Source organism: Protopterus annectens, chromosome 6.part1, assembly GCF_019279795.1.
Source record: "Protopterus annectens isolate FY-2018-M chromosome 6.part1, PAN1.0, whole genome shotgun sequence".
Lineage (NCBI taxonomy): Eukaryota > Metazoa > Chordata > Ceratodontiformes > Protopteridae > Protopterus > Protopterus annectens.
Window position 1 is genome coordinate 27,267,049 of NC_056738.1, and position 25,188 is coordinate 27,292,236.

The window sequence follows — 25,188 nt, forward strand, 5'->3', positions numbered from 1 at the left end:
TCTGTATTCATAAATGATCTCCATTCAGTCATCCCCAAAGCCACCTGCATTCAATATGCAGATGACTCCACCCTGATTTGCTCTGATGTCTCTCTCCATAATCTCCAAGTAGTCACCCAACACTGTTTTGCTGCTGTTGAAAAATGGTTCTCTGAACGGAAACTCATCCTAAATCCAATAAAAACTAAGCTACTACTAATCTTCCACACCTCAGCAACCCCCTTAGGGCAATACCCGCCACATTCTAATAATAGGACCTTTCACGTTCAATCCACCAATCCATCATTGAGCCTGTCACCAACACCAAACTACTAGGTGTTACTATTGATCACAAGCTCAAATTTGATATGCACATTAGTCAAACCATTAAGACAGTAAACAAGAAACTTGGTTCCATGTACAGAATTAAGAACTTTCTAACTCCTAATACTAAACTAACCATTGCACGTACACACCTTCTCTCCACCCTATTGTATGCCTCCCCGGTGCTATCCTTCCTCAATAAAAATGAGCTTAACAAACTCTCAGTTGCTTATAACCATATCGCTAAATTTGTCACAGGAGCACCTTACCGTACTCATCACTGCCTTAACCTAAAGAAACTTGACTGGTTAGAATTACCCAACCTTCTCAAACTTAACCAACTTACTGAAGCATTTAAAATAATTAAGGAACCAGATAAAACCCCCTCACTGAACAAACTCTTGACCCCCTACTCCAATCTCAACTGCCTCCGATCTTCAAATAGTGTCCTGGTACAAACTACGAAATCTAATAATTCGGGAGGTGATGCTCTTTATGCCAGTTCTATTGGAAAGCTTTGGAATTCCCTTCCTCATAACCTAAGACTAACCACTTCATTCAGCCATTTTAAAATTAATCTCAAATCATTCCTTAAGGCACACTGGCTATGTCCTTGTGACAATCCTGACTAATCCCATAGTCGTATACCACCCACATGCTATTATCTAAAGGTCTCTTTTCTCCTCGCTTCTCTAGAGCCCTTCAAACGTATCTCCTCTAATCACCAAGCCCTTCTCTCTGTACATTTAGTTCCTCTTGGACTGCCCTCTCCTTATATTTCTAGAGTCGATCTGTGAAAAAATTTTCATCCTTCTCCTCTGAGATTAAAATCTTAATCCTCTTGACTGCTTAACGTATCTGTATTTCTGTTTACTTACACATCATGTACTTGTGAATTTATTAGTATGTAATTTTGTGTCTCTCTGTATTATGTATACTAAGAATATAGCTGGATGTAAGTCTATGTATTGTTTTTTTAAATGTGGAGCTTTTCTCCTCGGGTCTCTGCTGAAAATGGATATGTATCCAGTTAGACTAACCCGGTAAACAAATGTAAAATAAATAAAATAAATAAAATAAATATGCACTCATACATCCCTTATGTACCACCTGACTCCTTTGGGATGAATTCATACATCGTATTATCCTTGGCAGGATATCCTATCTGTTAGTGACACTACAGCAGATATCCAAGGAAGGACATAAGTAAATTATAACACCTGAGTCTACTTATCAGTAAATTGTGCAGTGGTTTTTGTCATTTTTGCCACAGCTATCCCCTATTCACTTAGGAAGGCCAGCACTGATCTTGTGCTGATGTAGGTAATAGAATTCACAGGTATATAACCATCTGATAATTGCAATACTTACTTCCCTCAAACTACTTAAATAACCCTTATCTATCTTCTTTTTCAAGTATTACTTTAACATCATTCTACCTACACACTTTCTCTCAAACTCTACCACTCTAACTTTTCACATGATGCATATCTTAACATATCTGCTTTACCACTGTCTGTACATTAGAGGGCCATTAAGTGCTATAGGCCCTTCATATCTCTTTTTTAATGTTAGTTATTTTTTCAAGCTTTCATTACCACCAAATGCAACATTATAACTATCAGTAACTCATCTACGTATATGCTATGCTTCACGTGTACGTACAAACATATATGTGTATATAATTCTACCTGTATAAAAGTAACTTGTTTACTAAATCTGCATGCAATGCTAAACATTTTATTTATTTACTAGACTTTTTTGACCAGGTTAGTCCCATTAGGCTAGTGATCTCTTTTCAGGGCAGATTCAAGCTGGTATTTATGCTACTCAGGCACATTCAACCAGGGCATCAGAGAACCTACTCTATTCTTTTCCTGGTCAAGTTACAGGAGGGCCAAGACTGGAAGGGAGACGCACGCAGGAAATGTGTGAAGAGCATGCACAAGCTTCTGGTGTGCTGTACGTGGAGATGGAGGCAGAAGCAGATAATTTTTAGTTGGAGAGGGATTTTTCTGATACAGTCAGTGCAGAATATGGATTGCTACACATTATAATTATTGAAGTGTAGCAGGTAGCTCTGGAGAATAAAGTTCTATGTGAGATAACAAATGAAGCAAAACCTACAGATGATGCAGCTATTTCCTGTCAGACATTGCTCACAAAAAAATTATGTGATTATGTTCAATAGCAGACAGTGAGGAGTTCAGCACAAATGTTGGAAGGTGATGGATTAATCACTAAAAGTAATTTACCTGAGAAAACTGAAATACAAAAAGGTACTGAATTAGTTGAAGTGTTAAAACTGATACCACATCTGTAGGAAATATATCATATATGGCTGTTGCTGCTAAAGGAGCTGGCACTATTAGAAATTTGAAAAATGTTGAGAGACAAGAAAACAGTTGCAAGAACAGAACAAAGAAAGGGTGAAACAAATGAGAGATATTACATATAGGACAACATTATAAACCCTCTTCATTTTAAAACAAGAAAGTATTATGGCTTTTATCAATATATAAACAGGGGATGTTCGTAAGGTTACATTTGAAAACTTTGAAAATGCAGAAAAGTTTGTAACTTTGTTTCATATCAGTTTTTTTTTGTTGTACATGGAACAATTACATTACTAGAGGGAATGAATGGATGATTAAAGGAAATAATGGTTGCAATTTTGAACTGCTGATGTTGAAAATGAAAGACAACGCTATTCTGAACAGCAATGCAGTATTACATATTAGGTTAAAAAAGTTTTGATGATCTTGATTGCAAAGAAGGAAAATACTGCATTTATCCAGCTTTGTTAACATAAACAAAAAGAAGGGAATATTAAGATATTGGGGCAACACAAAACTTGTTTTCAGTGTGGTTTAACTGACTATTTAATGAATGGAGTAGAAGAAGAAGTAGTAGCATGTTATCAATGTGGGAAAATGGGACATGGGATTAAGAAATGTATAATAAAATGAAGGAGGAAATGTGGTGAGAGTCATTTTTTGGCTCGAGTGTGACACAGTACAAGAAAATATAACAAATTTGTCTGAAAAAGAGGCTGATGCATTAAGTGAAAAAGAATAAAGTGAGGAGAGAGTTTATGAAGATATGGGAACATTAATTATGGAAAAAGTACACAGTGAAGACAATATTATAAATGCTGCAGTACAAAAGCAATCTGAAAACATGAGTCATGAGGAAGGGGATGGGGATTATGATGGTGAGGAGACAGAAAAGTGTACTATAGGCAAAAGAGTGAAGAAAAGGAAAATAAACAGGCTTGTGGAGCTATACATTTGTTAGATGCTAGGTTGTTAAATACACTTCAAAAAGAGCAGGTAGATGCTGTATATGGAGGAAAACATTTTGAAATTGTGAGGAAGACACGTTTTAAAAGCCTGAAATTAAAGTGTTATTTTTTGCTCTTAAATCAGGGAGATGTATAGTGTGTGATATAGTTTTTCTTAATAATATTTGGATAGTAATAGTAATGCAAACATATGCTCAGGAAAAAAAGAGAAAAATTTTGAGAAAAGTCAAAAGTTTATAATGATTAATAAAGATATAGCTGTAATTTGGGTGTTTTAATTATAATTTGAGAAAAGCAGTGTTGTACACGCATGATGAGGGATAGGATGTTAAAAGTAGGGTGAAAGAGAATACACATGCAAGAGATATAGAATTAGGCAGAGATTATGCATTATTTTCAGGGGGATTGAAAGAACTCAGTTCAAAAATATCGGAGGTTTTATTTTTGGTTCATTGTGCTATTTTATCAAAACAAATCGTGACAAAGATATAAAAGAAGTAAAAGGAAATGAGAGTCTAATGGGGAGGTAGTTAAAGAGAATGGTTTAAGAATGAGGCAGATACTTGTTGTACAGAACATTTACCTATGTTTTTTAATAAAGATTTAGATAGGTGGTAGGTGGCATTTAAACAGAAGTATAAGAAAGAATACATTAGATTAGAAAGGAATTTCTGGTTTATGAAAAAACAGAACTATGCAGAGCATGAGAAAGTTTTAGAAAAAAATCAAAATAAAGGAATTATTAAACAGAAATAACTGGATAAGGAAAATATGAAAAAAGTTCTTTTGACATACATAAACAAAAATACTGCAGGGAAGAAATGAGGAAGTTTCTACTCTTTAGGAAAGAAAATTAAGGATGAAGGAAAAATGATTAGTGTCAAGAATAAAGAGGATAATTCATGTTGTACTTTGAAAGAAATTATAGGTGAAATGAGATATTATGAACATGTATGAGGAAAAAAGTTTAAAGGGAAAGTATCACGGAAAGTTAAAAACATAGGAGAACTGACAGATAAGAAATTGTGTAAAAGTATTCAGCTATAAGAGTATAGTGGTACATTGTGCAAGGGATTAAAAAGATGAGTGTGCCAGGTCCAAATGGTATGAGTTATTAATTTTATAAAGAAATGAAAGTAAATAAAAGAATGATAATTTTAAAGGTGATAACTGGATGCTTTAAGAGAGGTTTTTAAAATAAAATATGTGGGGGCATCATGAAATTCATTTATAAAAAATGGATAGGACAGGGATTAAAAATTAAAGACTGTTGACTGTAAAACAATACAGATTAAAAAATGTTCATGAGAATTTTGAAAAAGAATGAGTAATTTGTTATTACAGCTTGTGGGAGAGTAGATGGACTTGAATGACTTAATATTAAGGATGTTATTAACAGGGAGATTGTCAATAATATTAAGGAAAGAAGAAGTGATGTCAGGAAGGTGATACGGAAAAGGCTTATGATACAAGTCATAAAAAGATGTTAGAAATATTGGAATAAAAAATATTAAATCTGTGTATGATGAGTAAAATAAATGTTAATGAGTGGTTCAGTAAAAAAATGGAGTTGAGGGTTTTAAAACAAGGATACCCACTTAGTTGTACGTACATTATTTGCTTTAGTTATAAATATTGTAACTGAGATGGCAAACTGAGGGCAAAAGACAGAAATGTATTTATTTATTTAATTTTTTGCAGAAGGGAACATACCAATGTACATGTTATATGTAGATGATTTAGTGGTAATTGTAAATTGAAGGGGATACATTAAGGAATGCATTTATAAAACTGGATTTTGGTTCAATCATATACATCTAAGAATGACTAAGGAAAAAATGCAAATATTTTCGTAATAAAATGAGGATTGCAGGTATTTATTTTTCAAGGGCTGAGATTAGTGTGCGAAGAATACAATTTGGAAAATATAAAATGGTCAAGGATCATTGGGTGGGAATTTTTTAAAGATTAAAAATATGTAAATATGTAGAAAGTTTCTGATTTGTCTTTTCTTAAAAAGTTTGATTCATTCATATATTTATGAAAAACATATTATGTTGAAGGGATTTTTCTTTTGCCTCAGGATATTGGTATTTGGACCTTGATATTTGGGGCTTACCATTACCCCAAGCACAACACTTACCCCATAACTGCAGGACCAGCCATAGTCCATAGTCACTCTCTCTCTGATTGTTTCTCATAGGATTCTCCTCTTCTTGGCTCTACCCGCTCCATTCGCCCTACGGGCTTACTCCGCTCCCCTACCCTACCCCCAATTCCCACCCCCACTACTCCTACATTTATTCCAACCATAATTCTTCTCCCTACCTCCACCCCACCAATCATTCACCTCCTCACATTACCCCTCCCCTTCTCATCACCACCCATCAATTGTAAGCCACTCCCACCCTCCACTTACAGTCTGTAGTCTCGTCCACACCCCTTACTTCAACCACTCTCAAATACACTACCTACATCATATCTTCCATACTTTCCTATCAAAACAAATACCATCTTACTATGCATTCTGCACTACTACAAGCCTTTATTATCCCCTCTATCACTATATTACTTCTAATCCCATTATACCACACACCGTCCTATTCCACCACTCCTCCCCCCCTCCTTTCAGTCCCACTTCACCACTCCCAACCTCCATCTCACTCCCACAAAACCCCACTTCCACACTATATCTTCCTCATTAGTGCAGCCCAATCGACTCCACTACTTTAAACTAAAAATCTTACCCACCTCGACAAAACATCATCATCATCTTTCGGCTGTTCCCGTTAGGGGTCATAACAGCAGATCATCTGTTTCCATTTCTTCCTGTCCTCTGCATCTTGCTCTGTCACACCACCCACCTGCATGTCCTCTCTCACCACATCCATAAACCTTATCTTAGGCCTTCCTCTTTTCCTGTTACCTGGTAGCTTCATCCTTAACATCTTTTTTCCCAATATACTCAGCATCCCTCCTCAGCACATGTCCAAACCAACGTAAGCTTGCCTCTCTGGCTTTGTCTCCAAACCTTCCAACCTGGGCTGACCCTCTAATATACTTATTCCTAATCCTGTCCACTGTCATCACAGCCAGTGCAAATCTTAACATCTTTAACTCTGCCACATCCAGCTCTAACGCCTGCCTTTTTGTCAATGCCACTGTCTCCAACCCATATAACATAGCTGGTCTCACTACAATCTTCTAGACCTTCCCTTTCACTCTTACTGGTACTCGTCTGTCACAAATCACTCCTGACATTTTTCTCCACCCACTCCATCCTGCCTGTACTCTCTTCTTCACCTCTCTTCCACACACACCATTACTCTGAACTATTGATCCCAAGTATTTAAACGCATCCACCTTCGCCACCTGTACTCCATGCATCCTCACCATTCCTCTATCCTCCATCTCATTCACACACATATAATTCTTAGTCCTGCTGACCTTCATTCCTCTTCTCTCTAGAGCATATCTCCATCTCTCCAGGGTCTCCTCCACCTGTACCCTACTCTCACTACAGATCACAAAGTCATCTGCAAACATCATAGTCCATGGGGACTCCTGTCTGATCTCATCTGTCAACCTGTCCATCACCATTCCAAATAAGAAAGGGTTCAGAGCTGATCCTTGATGTAATCCTACCCCCACCTTAAACGCATCCATCACTCCCACCGCAGACCTCACTGCTGTCACACTACCCTCGTACATATCCTGTAACACTCTTACATACTTCTCTGAAACTCCCGACTTCCTCATACAATACCACAACTCCTCTCTAGGCACCCTGTCATATGCTTTCTCTAAGTCTACAAAAACACAATGCAACTCCTTCTGACCTTCTCTGTACTTCTCCATCAACACTCTCAATGCTCTTTCCCGGCATGAAACCATATTGCTAATCATCATGTCCCTTCTTAACCTAGCTTCTACTACTCTTTCCCATAACTTCATGCTGTGGCTGAACAACTTATTCCTTCTGTAGTTACTACAGCTCTGCACATCACCCTTATTCTTAAAAATGGGTACCAAAATACTTTTTCTCCATTCCTCAGGCATCCTCTCAGTTTCCAAAATTTCATTAAACAATCTGGTTAAAAACTCCACTGCCATTTCACCTAAACACCTCCATGCTTCCCCAGGTATGTCATCTGGGCCAACAGCCTTTCCATTCTTCATCCTCTTCATAGCTATCCTTACTTCCTCCTTGTTAATCCATTGCACTTCATGATTCACTATCCCCACATCATCCAACCTGCTCTCCCTCTCATTCTCTTCATTCATCAACCCCTCAAAGTACTCTCTCCGTCTGCTCAACACACTCTCCTTGCTTGTAAATATGTTTCCCTCATTGTCCTTTATCACCTTTACCTGCTGCACATCTTTCCTTGCTCAGTCCCTCTGTCTAGCCAATCGGTACAGGTCCTTTTCTCCCTCCTTAGTGTCCAACCTTTCATACAACTCTTCTTTGCCACCTCTCTCTTTGCCATGCACCTCATCTCCACAAAACATAACTTTCCTAACCCCCTGTCAAATTCTCCCCAACACTTAAAGGGTAAACTAAATCTCCTACTACCACCTTTTTTTAACTGCCTATTCTTAGCAGGTGATATACACCCAAACCCTGGACCTAGTACTACTACTAAATCCATCCCCCAAATCACTAGCAATACCACCAGCCAAAAAATACTGAAAATAATCACTCTCAATGCCCAGAGTCTAAGAAATAAAGTAGCCCTCTTTCATGCCTGGCTAAACCACAACCTAACTGACATTGTAGCCATCTCTGAGACTTGGCTAAAACCATACATCTCTGACTCAGAAATCTTACCTTCTGGGTTCCAAGCCCTTAGATATGACTGCTTGAATAGAAAATGTGGAGGGGTAGCCTTAATATTCTCTAATCTATTCTCCATTATTCCATACACAAATCCCATTCCTCTGTTCAACAATGCAGAACTAGTAATAGATTTGCTAAAAGTGAATAATCATAAAAGCATTTGCATCATATCCCTTTACATTCCCCCTGGTAACAATACCACAACTCTGGAAGAAATCCTCTAATGGGCCTCAACTAATATTAAGATAGAGACCTACATACTAGGTGATGTTAACATAGATTGAAACAAAATTAATAACCAGAATCCAGCCATATCTGTCAATCTAGTCAACTTTACCCAATTAACCAACTCCATCACTATATCTAACAAAATCAATCCCACAGGATCAACTCTGGACTGGATCCTAGTTACCCACCCAAGCAACATCTCACACTCGGGCATCCTTCGAGTCTCTATTAGTGACCACTTGCCTGCTTTCACCCACCGAGCAACCCACTCCTCACCCCACCAGCACCAATACATACATACACATAACCTTACAAACTTCAACCCCACAACTTTCTCTAACACCTTCAAACAAACAAACTGGAACACTCAAAAAACACTTCCTCTAGACAATGCCATTAATTACTTTAACTCAACCCTCCTAAATGTACTCAATTCCCTAGCTCTACCAAGAACAAAAAGAATAAAAAACAACCCTGCCTCATGGTTAACTAAGGAAACCAAAAGACTTATGCAACAAAGAGATAAATGCTGGAAACTTTACTACCATAATAAACAGACTGAAACCCTTCTTAAATATAAGCAACTATGCAACCTTACTACAAAACACATAATCAAAGATAAACAATCCTACTATATGAAACTCCAAGCCAACCACTTCAAAAACCCCAAACAATTCTGGAACTCCATTAACTTACTTTTCAACCCAGGTACCAAAAACAACCCCTGCCCTGACACTGCTAAATCTGATCCAGAAATCACCTCTCTATTTAACTCCTCCTTTACTAACTCTATAGCTGAACTAACCAACCCTTCCACACAGGTCAGTCACTCTTCCCCAGCCTCTAAACCCAACTCTCCCCTAACTTTTGAACACAAACCTATCTCTACCTCCTACATAAAAAACTTCTCTGTAAACTAAAACCATGCTCCAATGCCCCAGACAACATCCCATCTCACTTCTTAAAAATTGCTGCAGATGGAATTGCCCTCCCCATTAGCATCCTAATCAACAGATCCATTGTCCCCAAGCTGTGGTGTGCAGCCTTTATTCATCGTCTCCATGAAGGTGGCAAAAATAATAATATCTCAAACTTCCACCCCATAGCCATCCTCTCCCCAATTTCAAAAATTCTGGAAAAATGCATTCACAACCAACTCATGTCATTCCTAACCAAAAGCCAACTTATCTCTCAAACCCAACATGGTTTCCGACCTGGTCATAGCACTATAACTGCTCTTCTCTCATTCCTAGATATAGTCAATCATGCCTGTGACTCTGGGAAAATAGTATCTACAGTTCTACTAGATCTCTCCAAGGCTTTCAATACAGTCTCCCATACTCATCTCCTAAGCCACCATGCTAACCTTAACCTCTCCCACAATACCTTATCCTCGTTCTCAAGTTACCTGACAGATCTCAAGCTGTAAGATGGAGAAAAAGCACCTTAAACTTCCTTCCCACCCCCACTGGGGTTCCCCAAGGATCCATTCTTGGCCCAATTCTGTTTAACATCTTTATCAATGATTTCCACTCTGCCATTCCAAATACCAAAATCGTACAATACGCAGATGACTCTACTTTAATTTGCTGTGCCACTAACCTCCCTGAGCTTCAGACAAAGACTCAAACTGCCTTCTCCACCACTGAGAACTGGATGCTTCAAAACCACCCATCTCTAAATGCTAACAAATCCAAAATATTACTATTTTCTCCCTCTAAATCCTCCCCTCTTGATAAAAACTCTTATCAAATTATTAGCCATAACAATTCTACCACAGAAGTTGTTCCCTTCGCCAAACTACTTGGGGTAACTATAGATGAACAACTAAAATTTGATACCCATATTCACCTAAACATAAAGAAAACACATCAAAAACTTGGCTTGCTATACAGAAACATCCACTATCTCTCTCCTTCTACAAGACAAACTTTCGCCACTACCTATCTACTTCCCTCACTTATGTATAGCACTTCTCTTATTAACCAGCTTATCTGCCTCCATCTCTTCCAAAATGGAAAGCTGTTATAATAAAATTTCAAAATTTGCCATCAAAGCCAAATACTCCTCCCATCACTGCCCTGCCCTCCACTTACTAAACTGGCTAGAACTCCCCAACTATCTAGACTATCTCCAACGTACTACTGCCCACAGGCTATTATTTAATCCTATTAAATGTCCTGTACTATCCAGCATCCTACAACCATACACCCCTCACAGGCCACTAAGATCTGCTCACCTAAACCTAATCACAGTCTTAAAACCAAACCACCCTGCTGGACAGCTTCTCTTGTCTTTTTCCTTAGCCAAAAAATGGAATTCTCTCCCTCCTTCATTAAGAACCACAGAAAACTCTGATAACTTCAAACTCCATTCCTACCTCTTCTCCAACTGGAAGTGCAATTGCACTGTCCCCTCCTAGCCTACTATTCTCTCTACTCCAACTTGAATTTCTAAACTCCTTCTATGTCTATACACCTTAGCTCACCCTGGATACTATTTAATCTAACAATGTTATCATGAATGCATGAATGTAAATATTGTAAATAGTCTATTTTCCCTTTTCTCCTCTCCCTTAAATTGGACTTATACTGCCATCACAAGACTCAGATACTATGTAACCACTGAAATACTCATATCATCACATGATTCAGATGCTATGTAACCAATGTAATATATCATATCTCTGATTTGTAATGTAATTGTATCTTTAAATCTTTCATTTTAATTTGTTGTATCTTAATATTTACTATGTAATGTGGGGCTTTTCTCCCCGGGCCTCCACTGAAAATGGGCTCCTGAGCCCAGTGGACCTCCCTGGGCATCAAACTGAAATAAATAAATACAACAAATAAATAAATACTGAAAATGAATGGCTAGAAATTTGTTTTACTTTTATATGGGGTTGAAGGTTGAATCCTTTAAAAAAAGAAAATTATATGTAATGCTGAAGAGGGAGGTCTGGGGAGTTATACATCTGGTTGCTTGCATTCACACACATTGTATTTTCCCTTAAAAGCCAACCTCCTCCTCAGAAATGTCATTTACCAAATCATGGACCACAGCAAATTCACAACTGTTCACACGACTATTGTGTGATGTTTGTTAAAGTAAAACTTTGAGCAATTCCCCAAAGAGCTAGCATATCTCCTAATTTTTATGTATGTAAATATGCTGATCATGGTAAAGCACATACTGAAATAAGAGACCACTCAGATGTGAAGGAAATAAATTAATATTTAGCTTTAAACAGCCTCCACTGTTACAGAGCCGAGAAACACCATTGGAGCTACTCTTTCTCGTTAGTTAGAATGTAGCTAGCTTACCACTTAATCACTGTGTATCTTCTTTACTCCCCCTACAGTGGGTACATTAGTGGAAGTAGTTGAATATTTATCATAGTTTAAAGCTTACATTACATTTAAAGACCAGTAGCTTTATCTCTACCCTGCTGCACACTCTAACTATATGCTACATTCTTAATATGTAAAGAACTGTCATTAACTATATGTTAAAGTGTTACTATTTTGTAATTTCTTAGACACACCTGATAAAAGTTTACATTATTATGAGTTCTGCTGCACAAAATAGAATACTGTACTGTTTTCCTACTGAACCTTCACATGATTCTGAGACTAAGTAAATGTTTTGTTTTTGCACATGCTGTCTAGCTACTGTACTATTTTCCTCATTACCTGTTTCTCTCTCTCTCCATTTGTACCAGCCTTTGAGGTCCTACATGTCCCTGCACCTAACTTACTGAATGTAATCTGCCTATTGCCCAAGGAATTAATACTGAGCAAAGAAATTCACTACCAGCTCCCTGGGTGACCTCCTTGAAAAGAAAGTGAAAGTATGTGGTCCCTACTTAAAAGACTGTAGCCATAATGTTGTGTTTTATATACTGCTAGGTTAGGCAAGACCCCAGTCAGGGTAACCAGCAGCCAAACTACCCCCCTCTTCTAGCATTCCTCTTACCCCTACTCATATATTTTAGCCATTTATTTCTTTCCCCTTTTCTTCCCCACTCTTGTTCTTTTTCTTAGACTCTTAGTACTCACAAACTCATCTCCCTTTCTCCCTCAATTAGATACCCCCGTAGCTGACTTACATACTTATAATTAGGTAGCTGACCACTAGGTGGTGCCTTTACACCAGATTTCTTGCCTTTTAGTCTACACATTTCTCTTCCATATCTCCCTACATAGGCTCACTGACCTTTCCACACCCTCCTTGCTCTATCAACCCGACTAAGTCCCCTGCTTTTCTTGTCCCACTGGCTTTCCAATCTTCTCTGTCTTAGGGCATCTTACATCACAGGCTACTCCTCAAATATACTACTTCCATTCTTTCTAAGCCTCTTATCTCTCTTCCATACCTCTTACCTTCTGACTCACCTGCACTCTCATTACTTCACTGATTGTCTCTCTTGACAACATATGCCTCTGTCTCATCCCACTCCGTTCGCCCTATGGGCTCACTCCGCTCCCCTACCCTGCCCCCAAATCTCACCCACCCCCAGCACCTCTACATTTATTCCTAACGTACTCCTCCTACCACATCTATCATCCAATCTCAGCCTTCTCATTTACTACCCCTCCCCCATTCTATTATCCAATCACAGTCCTCTTATAACTACCCCTCCCCAATTCTTTCATCAAATAATACTCCTCCTCTTACTTCCCTACCCACTACTACTCCTCCCACTCCAATTCTTACACCTCTATTCACTTAGTCTTCCCCTGTCATTGTCCTCTATTTTAACTCTATCCATCCATTTCTGCACATTCCCTTCTCAACTAGCATATTAAATTCCTTCCTCTACCTCATTAATTACCCCACCCATTTCTATAGATGCCTACCCAAATTCCCTTCACTATCCAACTCCCCTGCTTCCTTCTCATCTTACTAATACCTCAGTATCTTGCTACTGCTTACTCCCATAAAGCTCCCCAATTCTTACATCCTACTCAAACTATCCCTAACACCCAACTTCAATCCTCCCTACTCTCTCACTTCCACACCATATCCTCCTCCCTTATCCTTCCCAACCCACTGCACCTTTTCCATCTCAAGCTATTCCCTATCTCTATAAAAACTCTCTCTCTTAAATTTCTGCTAACCCCTAATAAATACTTACCATGCAAACACCAAAGGCCAAAACTTATCACCTGTAACGTCCTAGCCTTATCTGGAGACATTAATCCAAACCCTGGCCCCTGCCTCAGCACAGACTACTCCATCCCTCCACCCTCTTCTTCTCCCACTATAAATAAGACTTCCTTCCCATTCTCCACCCGCTACCCCTCTAAGCACTCTTAGGATTTTCACTATCAATGCCGAGAGCCTTAACAACAAATTTCACCAGGTCCAAGCTTGGATTAATCACAACCAACCTGACATCTTAGCCATATCCAAAACCTGGCTAAAACCCCATATTTCTGACTCAGAAATCTTACCTCCTGCTTACCACATCCTCAGAAGTGACTGTTTAAATAAAAAAGGTGGAGGCTCTGCTCTAATCTACTCCAATCTTCTTTCTCTAATTCCTCTTCAAATCCATACCCCTCAGTTCAAAAATTCTGAAATCACAACAGGCCTTCTCAGGTTGAATAAACATAAAAACATCTGCATAATTTCAGTATACATCTCCCCTGGCAACAATATCTCCACCCCTGAAGATATTCTTCACTGGGCCTCAACTGAAATAAAATATGAAATTAGAAGTTATGTACTCACCATAACGTTCCATCTGAGTAGGTAGTTCATTTGTCTGCAACCTGTGGGTTACGTATCCGATATCGGATCCGAGCCGGCAACTTGTTTCAAGCTAATGGATCCAAGCTCCTAGCTCCTCCCTTCACCCATAATCCCCTGCTAACCCTCCATGACCTCAGATCGAGTTTGCCTCTCAATATATATCCAACAAAGGATATCTAACAACTAATAGATCCGAAGAAGGTCAGGGGGAAGGAGGGAGGGTTGGTTGCAGACAAATGAACTACCTAGTCAGATGGAACGTTATGGTGAGTACATAACTTCTAAATCTGAAGTAGGATGTTCATTTGTCAGCAACCTGTGGGACAGAGTCCTCAGCTACCTGCACCCTGGGTGGCCATCATGGAAGGATATTACAAAGCACCGCAGAGCCAAAGGATGCCCTCCCTCTGGAAAGCAGGTCTAGCTTGTAGTGGTTGATAAAGGCATGAGATGAAGCCCAAGTGGCTGCAGAACAAATATCATCCAAAGGAACTCTAGACTTGAAAGCTGCAGAAGTAGAAATGGAGCGGGTGGAATGAGCACGAACTCCTTCTGGTGCGGGTCTACCCGAGGCTTGATAAGCCAGTAGGATACATTGGGAAATCCAGCGAGATAAAGATACTTTAGAGATAGCTTTCCCTAAGTTAAATTTGGCAAAGGAAATGAACAGCTGGTCAGACTGTCTATGGCCAGCTGTCCTATGGGTATAAAAACGAAGCTGCCTATGAACATCCAATGAGTGCAGTCTGTATTCACCCTTATTTTGATATTTAGGGAAGAAAACCGGTAAATTTACGGATTGGTTTATGTTGGTTTCTGATGCTATCTTGGGAAGAAAGGAGAGATTGATCCTGAGGTACACTCTATCAGGGTGAAAAATCAGGTATGGAGGCTTCACAGAAAGAGCCTGAAGTTCTGACACTCTTTTCGCTGAAGTAATGGCTACAAGGAATGCTGATTTCAATGACAAGAATTTGAGATCCACTGAAGCAACGGGTTCAAAGGGTGGAGCAGTCAAGGCTTGAAGAACTAAAGTAAGATCCCATGGTGGTATGGCTTCTTTTACAACGGGTCTAAGTAAAAAGGTACCCTTGAGAAAGGTTTTACACAATTTGGCTGACATCAAGGGCCCTGTATCATGTCCCGCATGATAATGAGAAATGGCTGCCAATTGCACTTTGACAGTTGAACAACTAGCGCCTTCCTGAAAGAGTTCAGTTAGGAAGTCTAAAATGGATGGAAGAGGAGCCGTAAAGGGATCTAGATCGCGGCACTCCACCCAGATGGAAAAACGTTTCCATTTACTGTGATACACTTTCCTGGTGGAGGGCTTATGCGCTGCCACGAGGATGGCTTTGACTGGTGAAGAGATACCGGGAGTCCTAACTAGGAGTGGAACTGGAGTAACCAAGCTGTCAGTTTCAGATTGTCCAGGTTTGGAGTTGGCAAGTCCAACGGATGGGAGATGAGATCCGGAATGGGATCTAAAATCCAAGGGTGATTCACAAGGTGAGACCACAGGTAAGGGAATTTGTCGAGGCCAGAATGGGGCAATGAGAATCATCTTGCTCCCCAACCGCGAGGCTTTCTGCAAGAGTTGTATCATCATTGGAAGAGGAGGATAGGCATAGAGTAGACCGGGTGGCCAAGCATGCACCAGAGCGTCTCTTGGAGATTCCCCTGGTGGGGGGATTAGAGCAAAGAAATTGTCACATTTGGCGTTTGATGGAGATGCAAAAAGATCGCAGCAGGGTTGCCCCCATGTTGCGAATATCTGCTTCGCTACTAGAGGATTGAGAGACCACTCGTAAGGGGTAAGAAGGGTGCGGCTGAGCTTGTCCGCTAGGATGTTGGTCCTCCCCGGAATGTGCGTTGCTATCAGAAAGCAGTTGGTGGAGATCGCCCATTCCCACACTCTCATGGCTTCGTGGCAAAGAGGATAAGATCTGGTTCCCCCCCTGTTTGTTGATATACCAGACCACTGACATGTTGTCTGAGTGAATTACAATCTTTCCTGTGGGGAGGAAGCTCTGAAGTGCTTGCAACCCCAACAGCACCGCTCTCATCTCCAGAACGTTGATATGCAGGGAGGTCTCTGTATCGTTCCACGTGCCTTGGACTGTCCTGCCTGAATAATGCCCCCCCACCCGAGGTGGGAAGCATCCGTGGTCACAGTGGCGATAGGGGGAGAGGTGCAGAAGGGACGGCCCGTATGGAAGTTCGATGCTTGGAGCCACCATAGTAGCGCCCTTCTGCAAGCCTTGCTGATAGCAATGGGATGGTGGAGAGGAAGGGATAGGAAGGACCATTGCACTAACAGAGTCCATTGCAGGACTCACATGTTCAAATGGGCACATGGAAGGAGTGTAATCGCTGCCGCCATGGAGCCTAGTGCCCTCAGGATCAATTCTGCTGGAGAAGCCTCTGAATGAAGGATAGCCTGCACATGAAGTTGTAGGTTTCTGATTCTCTCGGCAGTTAGGAAGGCTCGCAAATCTCTGGTGTCTATTCTGGCACCTATGAATTCTATGATCTGTGTTGGAGCCAGTAGAGATTTGCCGACATTGATAGTAATGCCTAGTTGTGGGGCTAGCTGGAGAAAGAAGTCTCTAGCAAAGTAGATGCCTTGTTGGTGCGGTCAGGAGCCAGTCGTCCAGGTACGGGAAGACCTGAATTCCCTGGAGTCTCAGGTGGGCCGCAATCACTGCTAACACTTTGGTGAACACCCTGGGGGCTGTGGTGAGGCCAAAGGGAAGGACCCTGAACTGGTAGTGACTGGCTCCCAGCCGGAAGCGAAGGAACCTCCTGGATCGTTTGTCCATTAAGATGTGGTAATACGCATCCATGAGGTCTATAGAGCATATCCAATCGTTCTCCCTCAAAAGGGGGAGGATAGATTGAAGAGTGACCATTCGGAATTTTTCCTTGGTTACTGACAGGTTCAAGCGGGAAAGGTCTAGGATGGGTCTCAGATCCCCCGTCTTTTTTGGCACCAAAAAGAACCTGGAGTAGAACCCTAATCCGAGCTGGTCTTGGGGGACGCGCTGGATGGCTCTTTTTCTTAGCAGCTGCAGTATTTCTGCGGCTGCGGCCTCCCTCTGATCAGGTGGTACATCGGGGAGGTTCTTGGATTGGGGGACATGAAGTATTGGTATTTTGTACCCTCTGGATATGATGCGAAGCACCCAGCGGTCTGTTGTGATGGACTCCCATGCTGCTAGATGTTTCGAAAAACGCCCTCCGACTGCCTCCAGAGTGGAGCAGCCGGGCAACCCCTCAGGGCTGCTGCTCGGGCCACTCAGAGAAAGCCCCTCTGCCCCTGTGGCGACATCCTCCCTGTCCACCTCTGCCACGGTAGGACTGGTTGTCCGGAGCTGGTTGGGAATGTTGTGATTTCCGGAACCACATCTTCTTCTGACCCTTTTGGTTCCTTGAAAAGGACTGCTGGGGAACAGAGAAGCAGACTCCGACGGCAGACGTCTTCCCGTCCTTCTCACTCTGGACAAGCGTCTCGCGAACTGTTTTGCCATATAGGGCAGAACCATCAAAGGGGGCGTTCGTGAAGGACACTTTAAAGGGCTCCGTAAATCGCAATGACGGAGCCAGGCCTGACGTCTCATGACTAGGCCTGCTCCGCTAGCCCTAGCGGCTCCCTCTGTGGCATGGGACAACAGCCGCATAGAGGTGTTTGAAATAGATCTCAGAGTGGCCACTCGGGTGGAGTACAATTGTTTATCCTCCTCCGACATGGACTCAGGGGGGGATGCAGCGTATTCTTTGATAAGATCCCGCTGCATCCTGATGACATGTGCCATATAGTTCAGAGACCTTACTGAGAAGGTCGCTGAACTAAAGACTCGCTTCCCTAAGCGATCCATCAAATGGGACTCTTTGCTTGGTGGATGGACTGAGGGACTCTCCTGAGCCAATTCCCTCTTTGTGGCTGCCGCCGTCAACATGGCATCTACAGGGGGGGCCCTTACTCCAATGTGACTGGTCTGAGGGGGGGGCTAAGAATCCTATCCGGTCGCTTCGGTATTGGCTCCACGGTGTCCGGATCCTTCCACGCCCTGGTGGTAATGAGGTCCACCAGGGGGTCGGCTGGAGGGGACACCCAGGAGGTAGACGGGCCTGCCTCGAATGCCTCCAGAAACACGGACTCGTCAGAGAAAGACTTAGGGGCAGACCACCCACCTCTGATTCTCAGCATCTCCATGATGTCTCCAAAGGAGACATCCTCAGGGGGCGATCTTGGGGAGCCTTCCCCTTCCTCCAAGTCCGTGTCCTCAGTTAAGGACTCAGGGGAGTCCACGTGCCTCCTTTTGCACTTACACTTGCGGGGAGCTTCCTCGGGGGGACTGTCTGAGGAGGCCTCGCCAGCAACATCTTGTTCCAATGGAACTATCTGTGACATCGAAGCAGGCTGTCCCTTTGGCCGGGTGATGGAAGCCTGGCCCAGCAGAGAGGGAGTGCAGGGAGGAGTCGATGCAAGGACCAGGGGTCCAGATGCTCTCAACAGAGCCCTCTCCACAATATCGAATGCCGAGGGAGAGCCACTCTCCAATGGATCCGAAAGTCGGTTCCCACACGGATCCGATGAAGGGATCGGAGCCGGCGCCGAGACCGTCGGATCCGAGGGACCAGTGTGCTCCAACCTGGATGGAGCCGAAGGCACACTGAATCCGCCGGATCTGAAGCTCGGACCACGGCTTCGAGAGGTCAGATCCGACAGGCTCGAGGGCAGGGTCGGATCCGAAGTACCAAGTACTGTCGGCGCCGACCCACCCCCGGCTCCAAGGCTGCTTGGCTCCGAGCGCTCCAAACCCGGGTAGCAGGTCGGAGAAGGAGCAATTGGGTGGAAAAAAGGTGTCGAGCTCCCCCCCTGAGGGGGGGGAGGCAAGAGCACTCCCATCTGCAGCTGGGCCTGGATGAATCTTCGCATCATCCGGTCCAGGTTTGCATCTGATAAACCGAAGGTAGATCTCGAGGAGGCCACCGAGGCAGGCCTGTAATGCCACCTCGATGACCTCGACGGAGATCGGGTCTCCTCCTCCTCGGGCCCCGGGGAGAAAGAAGGGGATCGGAGCAGAGGAGGAGGAGACCTAGAAGCAGTGGAGGAAGAAGCCCGATTAGCTGGCCGGGCCGAAACGGAGGTCTCGGCCCGCCGCTTGTGGTGCTTCTCCCACCGTTTCTCCCTCCTGGCCTCACTCTCCTCCGACACTTTAGCGGGAGTTTGAGTCCCAGTCGGAGGCAGGGGGGCAGGAGTGGTAGCCACCACAGGCTGAGGTGGAGCCATGGGAGCAGCAGAGGTAGCGGAGGCCGAAGCCGAATCCGGGGGTAGAAGTCCTGCCAGGACCAGCTTCGACCTCCGTTCTTTCAGTGCCCTGGGGTTGAACGCTGCACAGATAGTACAGTCCGAGGTGAGGTGTTCAATCCCAAGGAACCGAACGCACTGAGTGCGGCCATCAGCCGGGGAGAGCTTATGGCCACACTCGGTACATTTAGAAAATATGGCTTTTGGGGCCTCAGCCATTACTTTTTTTTTTTTTTTTTTTTTTAAACTAAAAAAAGAAAAACAACTACACGCACACACACAGGCCCCAAAAGACATGCAACAAACACTCACACACTAGCGACCAGCGAAGGGAGGGTACTAATTAAAAAATAAGGAACCTAACTCAGACACACTTTAAAAGTATTAATTTAAACTAAAAAAGAAATTCCTGACAAAAAGTAGTTAGAAAAAGGTAACTTTTTCCTCACTTATCTGAAGAGCTCTAAAAGGATCCAGCCATCACAAGCGCGGCAAACTAGATCTGAGGTCATGGAGGGTTAGCAGGGGATTATGGGTGAAGGGAGGAGCTAGGAGCTTGGATCCATTAGCTTGAAACAAGTTGCCAGCTCGGATCCATAACCCACAGGTTGCTGACAAATGAACATCCTACTTCAGATCCTTTGTTCTAGGCGATGTCAATATTGACTGGAATAAAATCAACACGCCATCTCCTTCACTATCCATTAACCTTTATAACTTCACCCAAGTAATCCATTCAACAACTCACCCTAATAAAAACCATCCTCCAGGTTCCATCATAGATTGGATACTCGTCTCCCATTCAAACAAAATCATTCTCTCTGGCACCATCCCTGACACCTTCAGTGACCATTTCCCTGCCTTCATCCATTGATCAACAAGCTCCATCCAACACCAACATGTCTACATTCAAACTCGTAACCTTAGCAACTTCAACCCTTCAATTTTTTCTAACATCTTTAAACAAATTAACTGGCAAATCTTCAACACTCTCCCTCTCGACAACGCTGCAGAACATTTTAACTCTATCTTTCTAAATACTTTTAACTCCCTAGCCCCTCTAAGAAACAAATGAATCAAAGCCAATTCTGCTCCCTGGCTTTCCAAAGAAACTAAACAAATTATGCATCACAGAGACAAATACTGGAAGCTTTACCAGAAAAGTAAACTGTCCTCTGCCTTGCTCCAATACACACAACTCCGCAGCCAAGTAAAAAACTTATTACCAAGGACAAAAAAAACTACTATAATAAACTTCAGTCCAACAACAACAAGAACTTAAAACAATTCTAGAAATCAGTCAACTCCCTTCTCCATCCTGGATCTAGGAATAACCCCTGCCCTGATCCTAGTTTAACTGATAGTGAACTGTGCTCCCATTTCAATACCTTCTTTACTGAATCCATAGCTAAGCTAACCAAAACATTCCCAAATAAAAATCCACCTAACTCCCACCACACAACACCCAACAACCCAAATAACAATCCCCTAAATTTCCATCTCAAACCTGTATCCACCATTTTTATAAAAAAGCTTTTATCCAAATTAAAGCCTTGCTCAAATGCTCCAGACAACATACCCTCCTCCTTCCTCAAATGTGCAGCTGAAGGTATTGCTCTCCCAATCAGTATCCTGATTAATAGATCCTTAAATCAATGTTATGTGCCCAAACTCTGGCATTCAGCCTACATTGTTCCTCTACACAAAGGAGGCAAAAACACCTCTATTTCTAACTTTGTCCCCATTGACCTCCTCTCACCAATATCTAAAATTCTAGAAAAATGTGTCCACCACCAACTTTTGCCTTACCTAATTCAGAATCACCTTCTAACTCCCACCCAGCACAGCTTCCGTCCTGGCCACAGTACCATAACTGCCCTACTATCCTTCCTAGAAACTGTCAATCTAGCTCGAGACTCTGGACTCTTTGTATCCACTGTACTGCTAGATATTTCTAAAGCCTTCGACACCATCTCCAATACACACCTTCTCCTTCATCTTGCCAACTTTAATCTCTTCCCTAATACTCTACCCTGGTTCTCCAGCTACCTATCTGACAGATCTCAAGCTGTCAAATGGAAGAACTCCTCCTCTTCCTTCTTGTCTACACCTACTGGCGTTCCTCAAGGATCCATCCTCGGTCCCATGCTTTTCAACATCTTTATAAATAACCTTCACACCGTCATCCCTGACACTACAGTCATCCAATACGCTGATGACTCTATCTTGGTCTGTGCCGCCCCCAACATTCCTGATCTACTGACTAAAACTCAAATAGCGTTTTCCACTACAGAGAACTGGATGCACCAAAACCACCTTTCCCTCAACTCCAATAAATCTAAAATAATAATTTTCCTCCCCTCCAAGGTTTCCTCCTTTGACAAAAACACTTTCAATGCCCTAAGCCAATCAAACACTGCGATAGAAGTAGTCCCCTCTGCAAAACTCCTTGGCATTACTTTAGACGAACACCTCAAATTCGATCTTCACATTCAACATAACATAAAGAAAACCCACCAAAAGCTAGGTACGCTATATAGGAACAATCAATTTCTTTCCAACTCCTCTAGGCACACCCCGGCAATCACCTACCTCCTACCTTCTCTTCTATATGGAGCCCCTCTCCTAACCAATCTGTCCACTTCCAACACCTCTAAACTTGAAGCTTGCTATAATAAGATCTCCAAATTTGCCACTAAATCCAAAACATCAACTCACCACTGCCTCTGCCTTCAATCTCTGAATTGGTTAGAACTCCCTAACCACCTAGACTATCTCCAACTAACCTGCGCTCACAAATTAATATTCTCCCCTGATAAATGCCCAGCCTTAAAGAACATTCTTCCCCCTTACATCCCAAACAGATCTCCGAGATCTGAACACCAAAACCTAATCTCCGTTCACAAACCCAAACGTCCCGCCGGCCAGCCTCTACTCTCCTTCTCTCTAGGTAAAAAATGGAGCTCTCTCCCTCCTTCTCTTAGGACTATACCCAACATTGAATCCTTCAAAAACCAACTCTTCCTACACCTATCTTCCAAATGGAAATGCTCCTGCTTTCACGTTACATAACTCTTCCCACTAAGCTCTCCCTCCTCCTGCTCTACTATACTCTTAACCTTATTCTAATTTCTCTAAAGAACCTGAACTAGCTGACTTTAAATAAACTCCAAGCTTGTAAATATTGTGAACTTCCTAAGAGTAAAAAAAAAAAAAAAAAAGTGTTTTGCTTTTTTTAAATTGTCTCATGATGTATATTACACTTGCTATTTTTTTTTTTGAATGTATGAATCTTACTCTTGTATTTCATCTCAATCATTATGTAACCTTTTTTGTATTTTGTAACCTTTATTGTACTGTATTGCACATGGAGCTTTTCTCCTCGGGCCGCCACTGAAAATGGGCACTTCTTGGCCCAGTGGACTTCCCTGGTAATCAAACTGAAAATAAATAAATAAGATAAATAAATAAATATTTATATACATTAAAGGCTTAGCAAATAGAATGGGTCTAAATTTTAATACAATAAAAAAAGTAAAGTAGAATTACAAGGGATTGATAGTAACATCCATAATGTGTTGAGGAACAAACAGTAAGAAATAGCAAAGGAAGGTAAAGATTTTCATTCAAGTTTCATGTGCAGGATGTAAAGACAAGAGGCTGGATCCATCAAGGTTACACTGTGTACACTTAATGTATACTTTCTGAGTGAATAGACAGCATAAGCATTGTGGTAGGGCTGTTGTTGGATTCAGAAAGTGTGCACTTTGTGGTAAATTTTATGAATCTGCCTTAAAAATATTACGACAGACAGATCTTATGTACAAGGTTAGGGGTTGGTATAATGGTTAGGGTGTTTGCCTCACAAATACAAGGTACCAGGTTTGGTTCTCACCTTTGGAGAGGAACTCAGCTAGGGTTAAAATGGCCCCCAAGGGCAGCTAGCCTAGTACTTACTCTATGAATCTATGAACCTATAACACAACTTGAGTGTTGACATCCAAAGATTCTTTTTTTTCCCATGCAGCAAGCATTCTTTTTATTTTTTTAAACACCTTTATTGAATTATCACTTGTGACATAGGCACATTTACATTTATATAAACGTAATCAAACTGTATTAAGTTAAAATTAACAAACTTTATGCTTCACGTACACTGCTATATATTGCATAACCTAAGTAACATTACATAGACAGTTCAATTCCATCACCTTTTTTTTAAAACAAGAAACATCGTTTTTAAACCATCACTTATGACATTAGCAATCATATATTTATACAAATCAAAACAAACCACATCAACACCATCCTAGTGGCATGCATTTTACATCACAAACCATACTGACACATTCCCAGTTGCAAACATTATACATTAGTTCTAATCTACCCAGTTGTTTTCAGTCAAACATGACATCCGAAGATTCTTGAAACATTAAACATTATCTATATAAATAATCAGACCTATCAGAATATAATTTAAGTCTCTGTTATTTGACACTGTGTGACATCAAAGTTTTGGAAACTGGCCAAATTATACAAAAAGGACTGGTATACTTAAACTATATATGGTATACATGGTATAATATGTAAATAAGTTAAAATATCTAAAACTGTATAGTACTCCACTGATGTTAGTAAGGGGAAAATTATGCTTAGCACTTAGAGAAATCACAAATTGGTATTTTGGGTACAAACTATGCTTGATGCTGGTCAAGCAATGTCTTGGTATAAGAGACAGAGGACCATAGTATAAAAAATGTATATACAATTACTAAAACAAATACAAAATTATCTAACAGATAGCCCATTATCTAAGCTGAATAATACCATACAAGGTGGGTGCTGCAGGAAAATAACCAACTGCTCAGGGGTGATGAAAGGTAAGCCGAGATAAATCCTTCTTAAACCTACACAAATCACTGGGAAACATTATAACAAACAAATCTTTTTCAAACTTTATTGTGCGCTATAACAGGAGCTATTCTAGTAGTATTAATGGATAAAGAGAAATATGTATATCACACTTTTAATGGACATATCAGAGAAAGAACAGATAAATAAGATAGTGATGTAGATTAATTGTTGCAATTTTTTAAAACTTACTAAATGACGGGATTCTTCTCGCTCTAAAATCTTCTGTGTCTGGTCTTCTGGAAACTTTAGTACTGTAGTTATGACTTTTGCCATAGTCTAAGGAGAAAAAAGTATACAAAGTAATGAGCATGTGTGTGATACAGTAGAATGTAAAACACAAGGACTTTTTTTTCCATTTTCTGTAAAGGAAAAAATCATAAGGTGTGAGAAGTAGTACAGCTCATTTTATGCTTTAGGTACATATCTTCACAGTACACAACTTATACATAAAATGGTACACTTAAGAATGCGGAAATGCTAATTTATATTTCCTTTTCCTGAAGGATGACACTTAACAATAAAGAG

At 41.4% G+C, this 25,188-nt stretch overlaps 1 protein-coding gene across 2 annotated transcripts in view; it reads right to left on the reverse strand.

Moving 5' to 3' along the window:
* GOLGA4 (golgin A4) overlaps positions 1 to 25,188 on the reverse strand; it is a 1,578,103-nt gene that overhangs the window by 198,548 nt on the left and 1,354,367 nt on the right. For both annotated transcript variants that reach the window (XM_044075462.1, XM_044075461.1), the window contains one exon: positions 24,853 to 24,939. In XM_044075462.1, the coding sequence (XP_043931397.1) occupies positions 24,853 to 24,939 (87 nt within the window). The remainder of the gene's footprint in view (positions 1 to 24,852; positions 24,940 to 25,188) is intronic.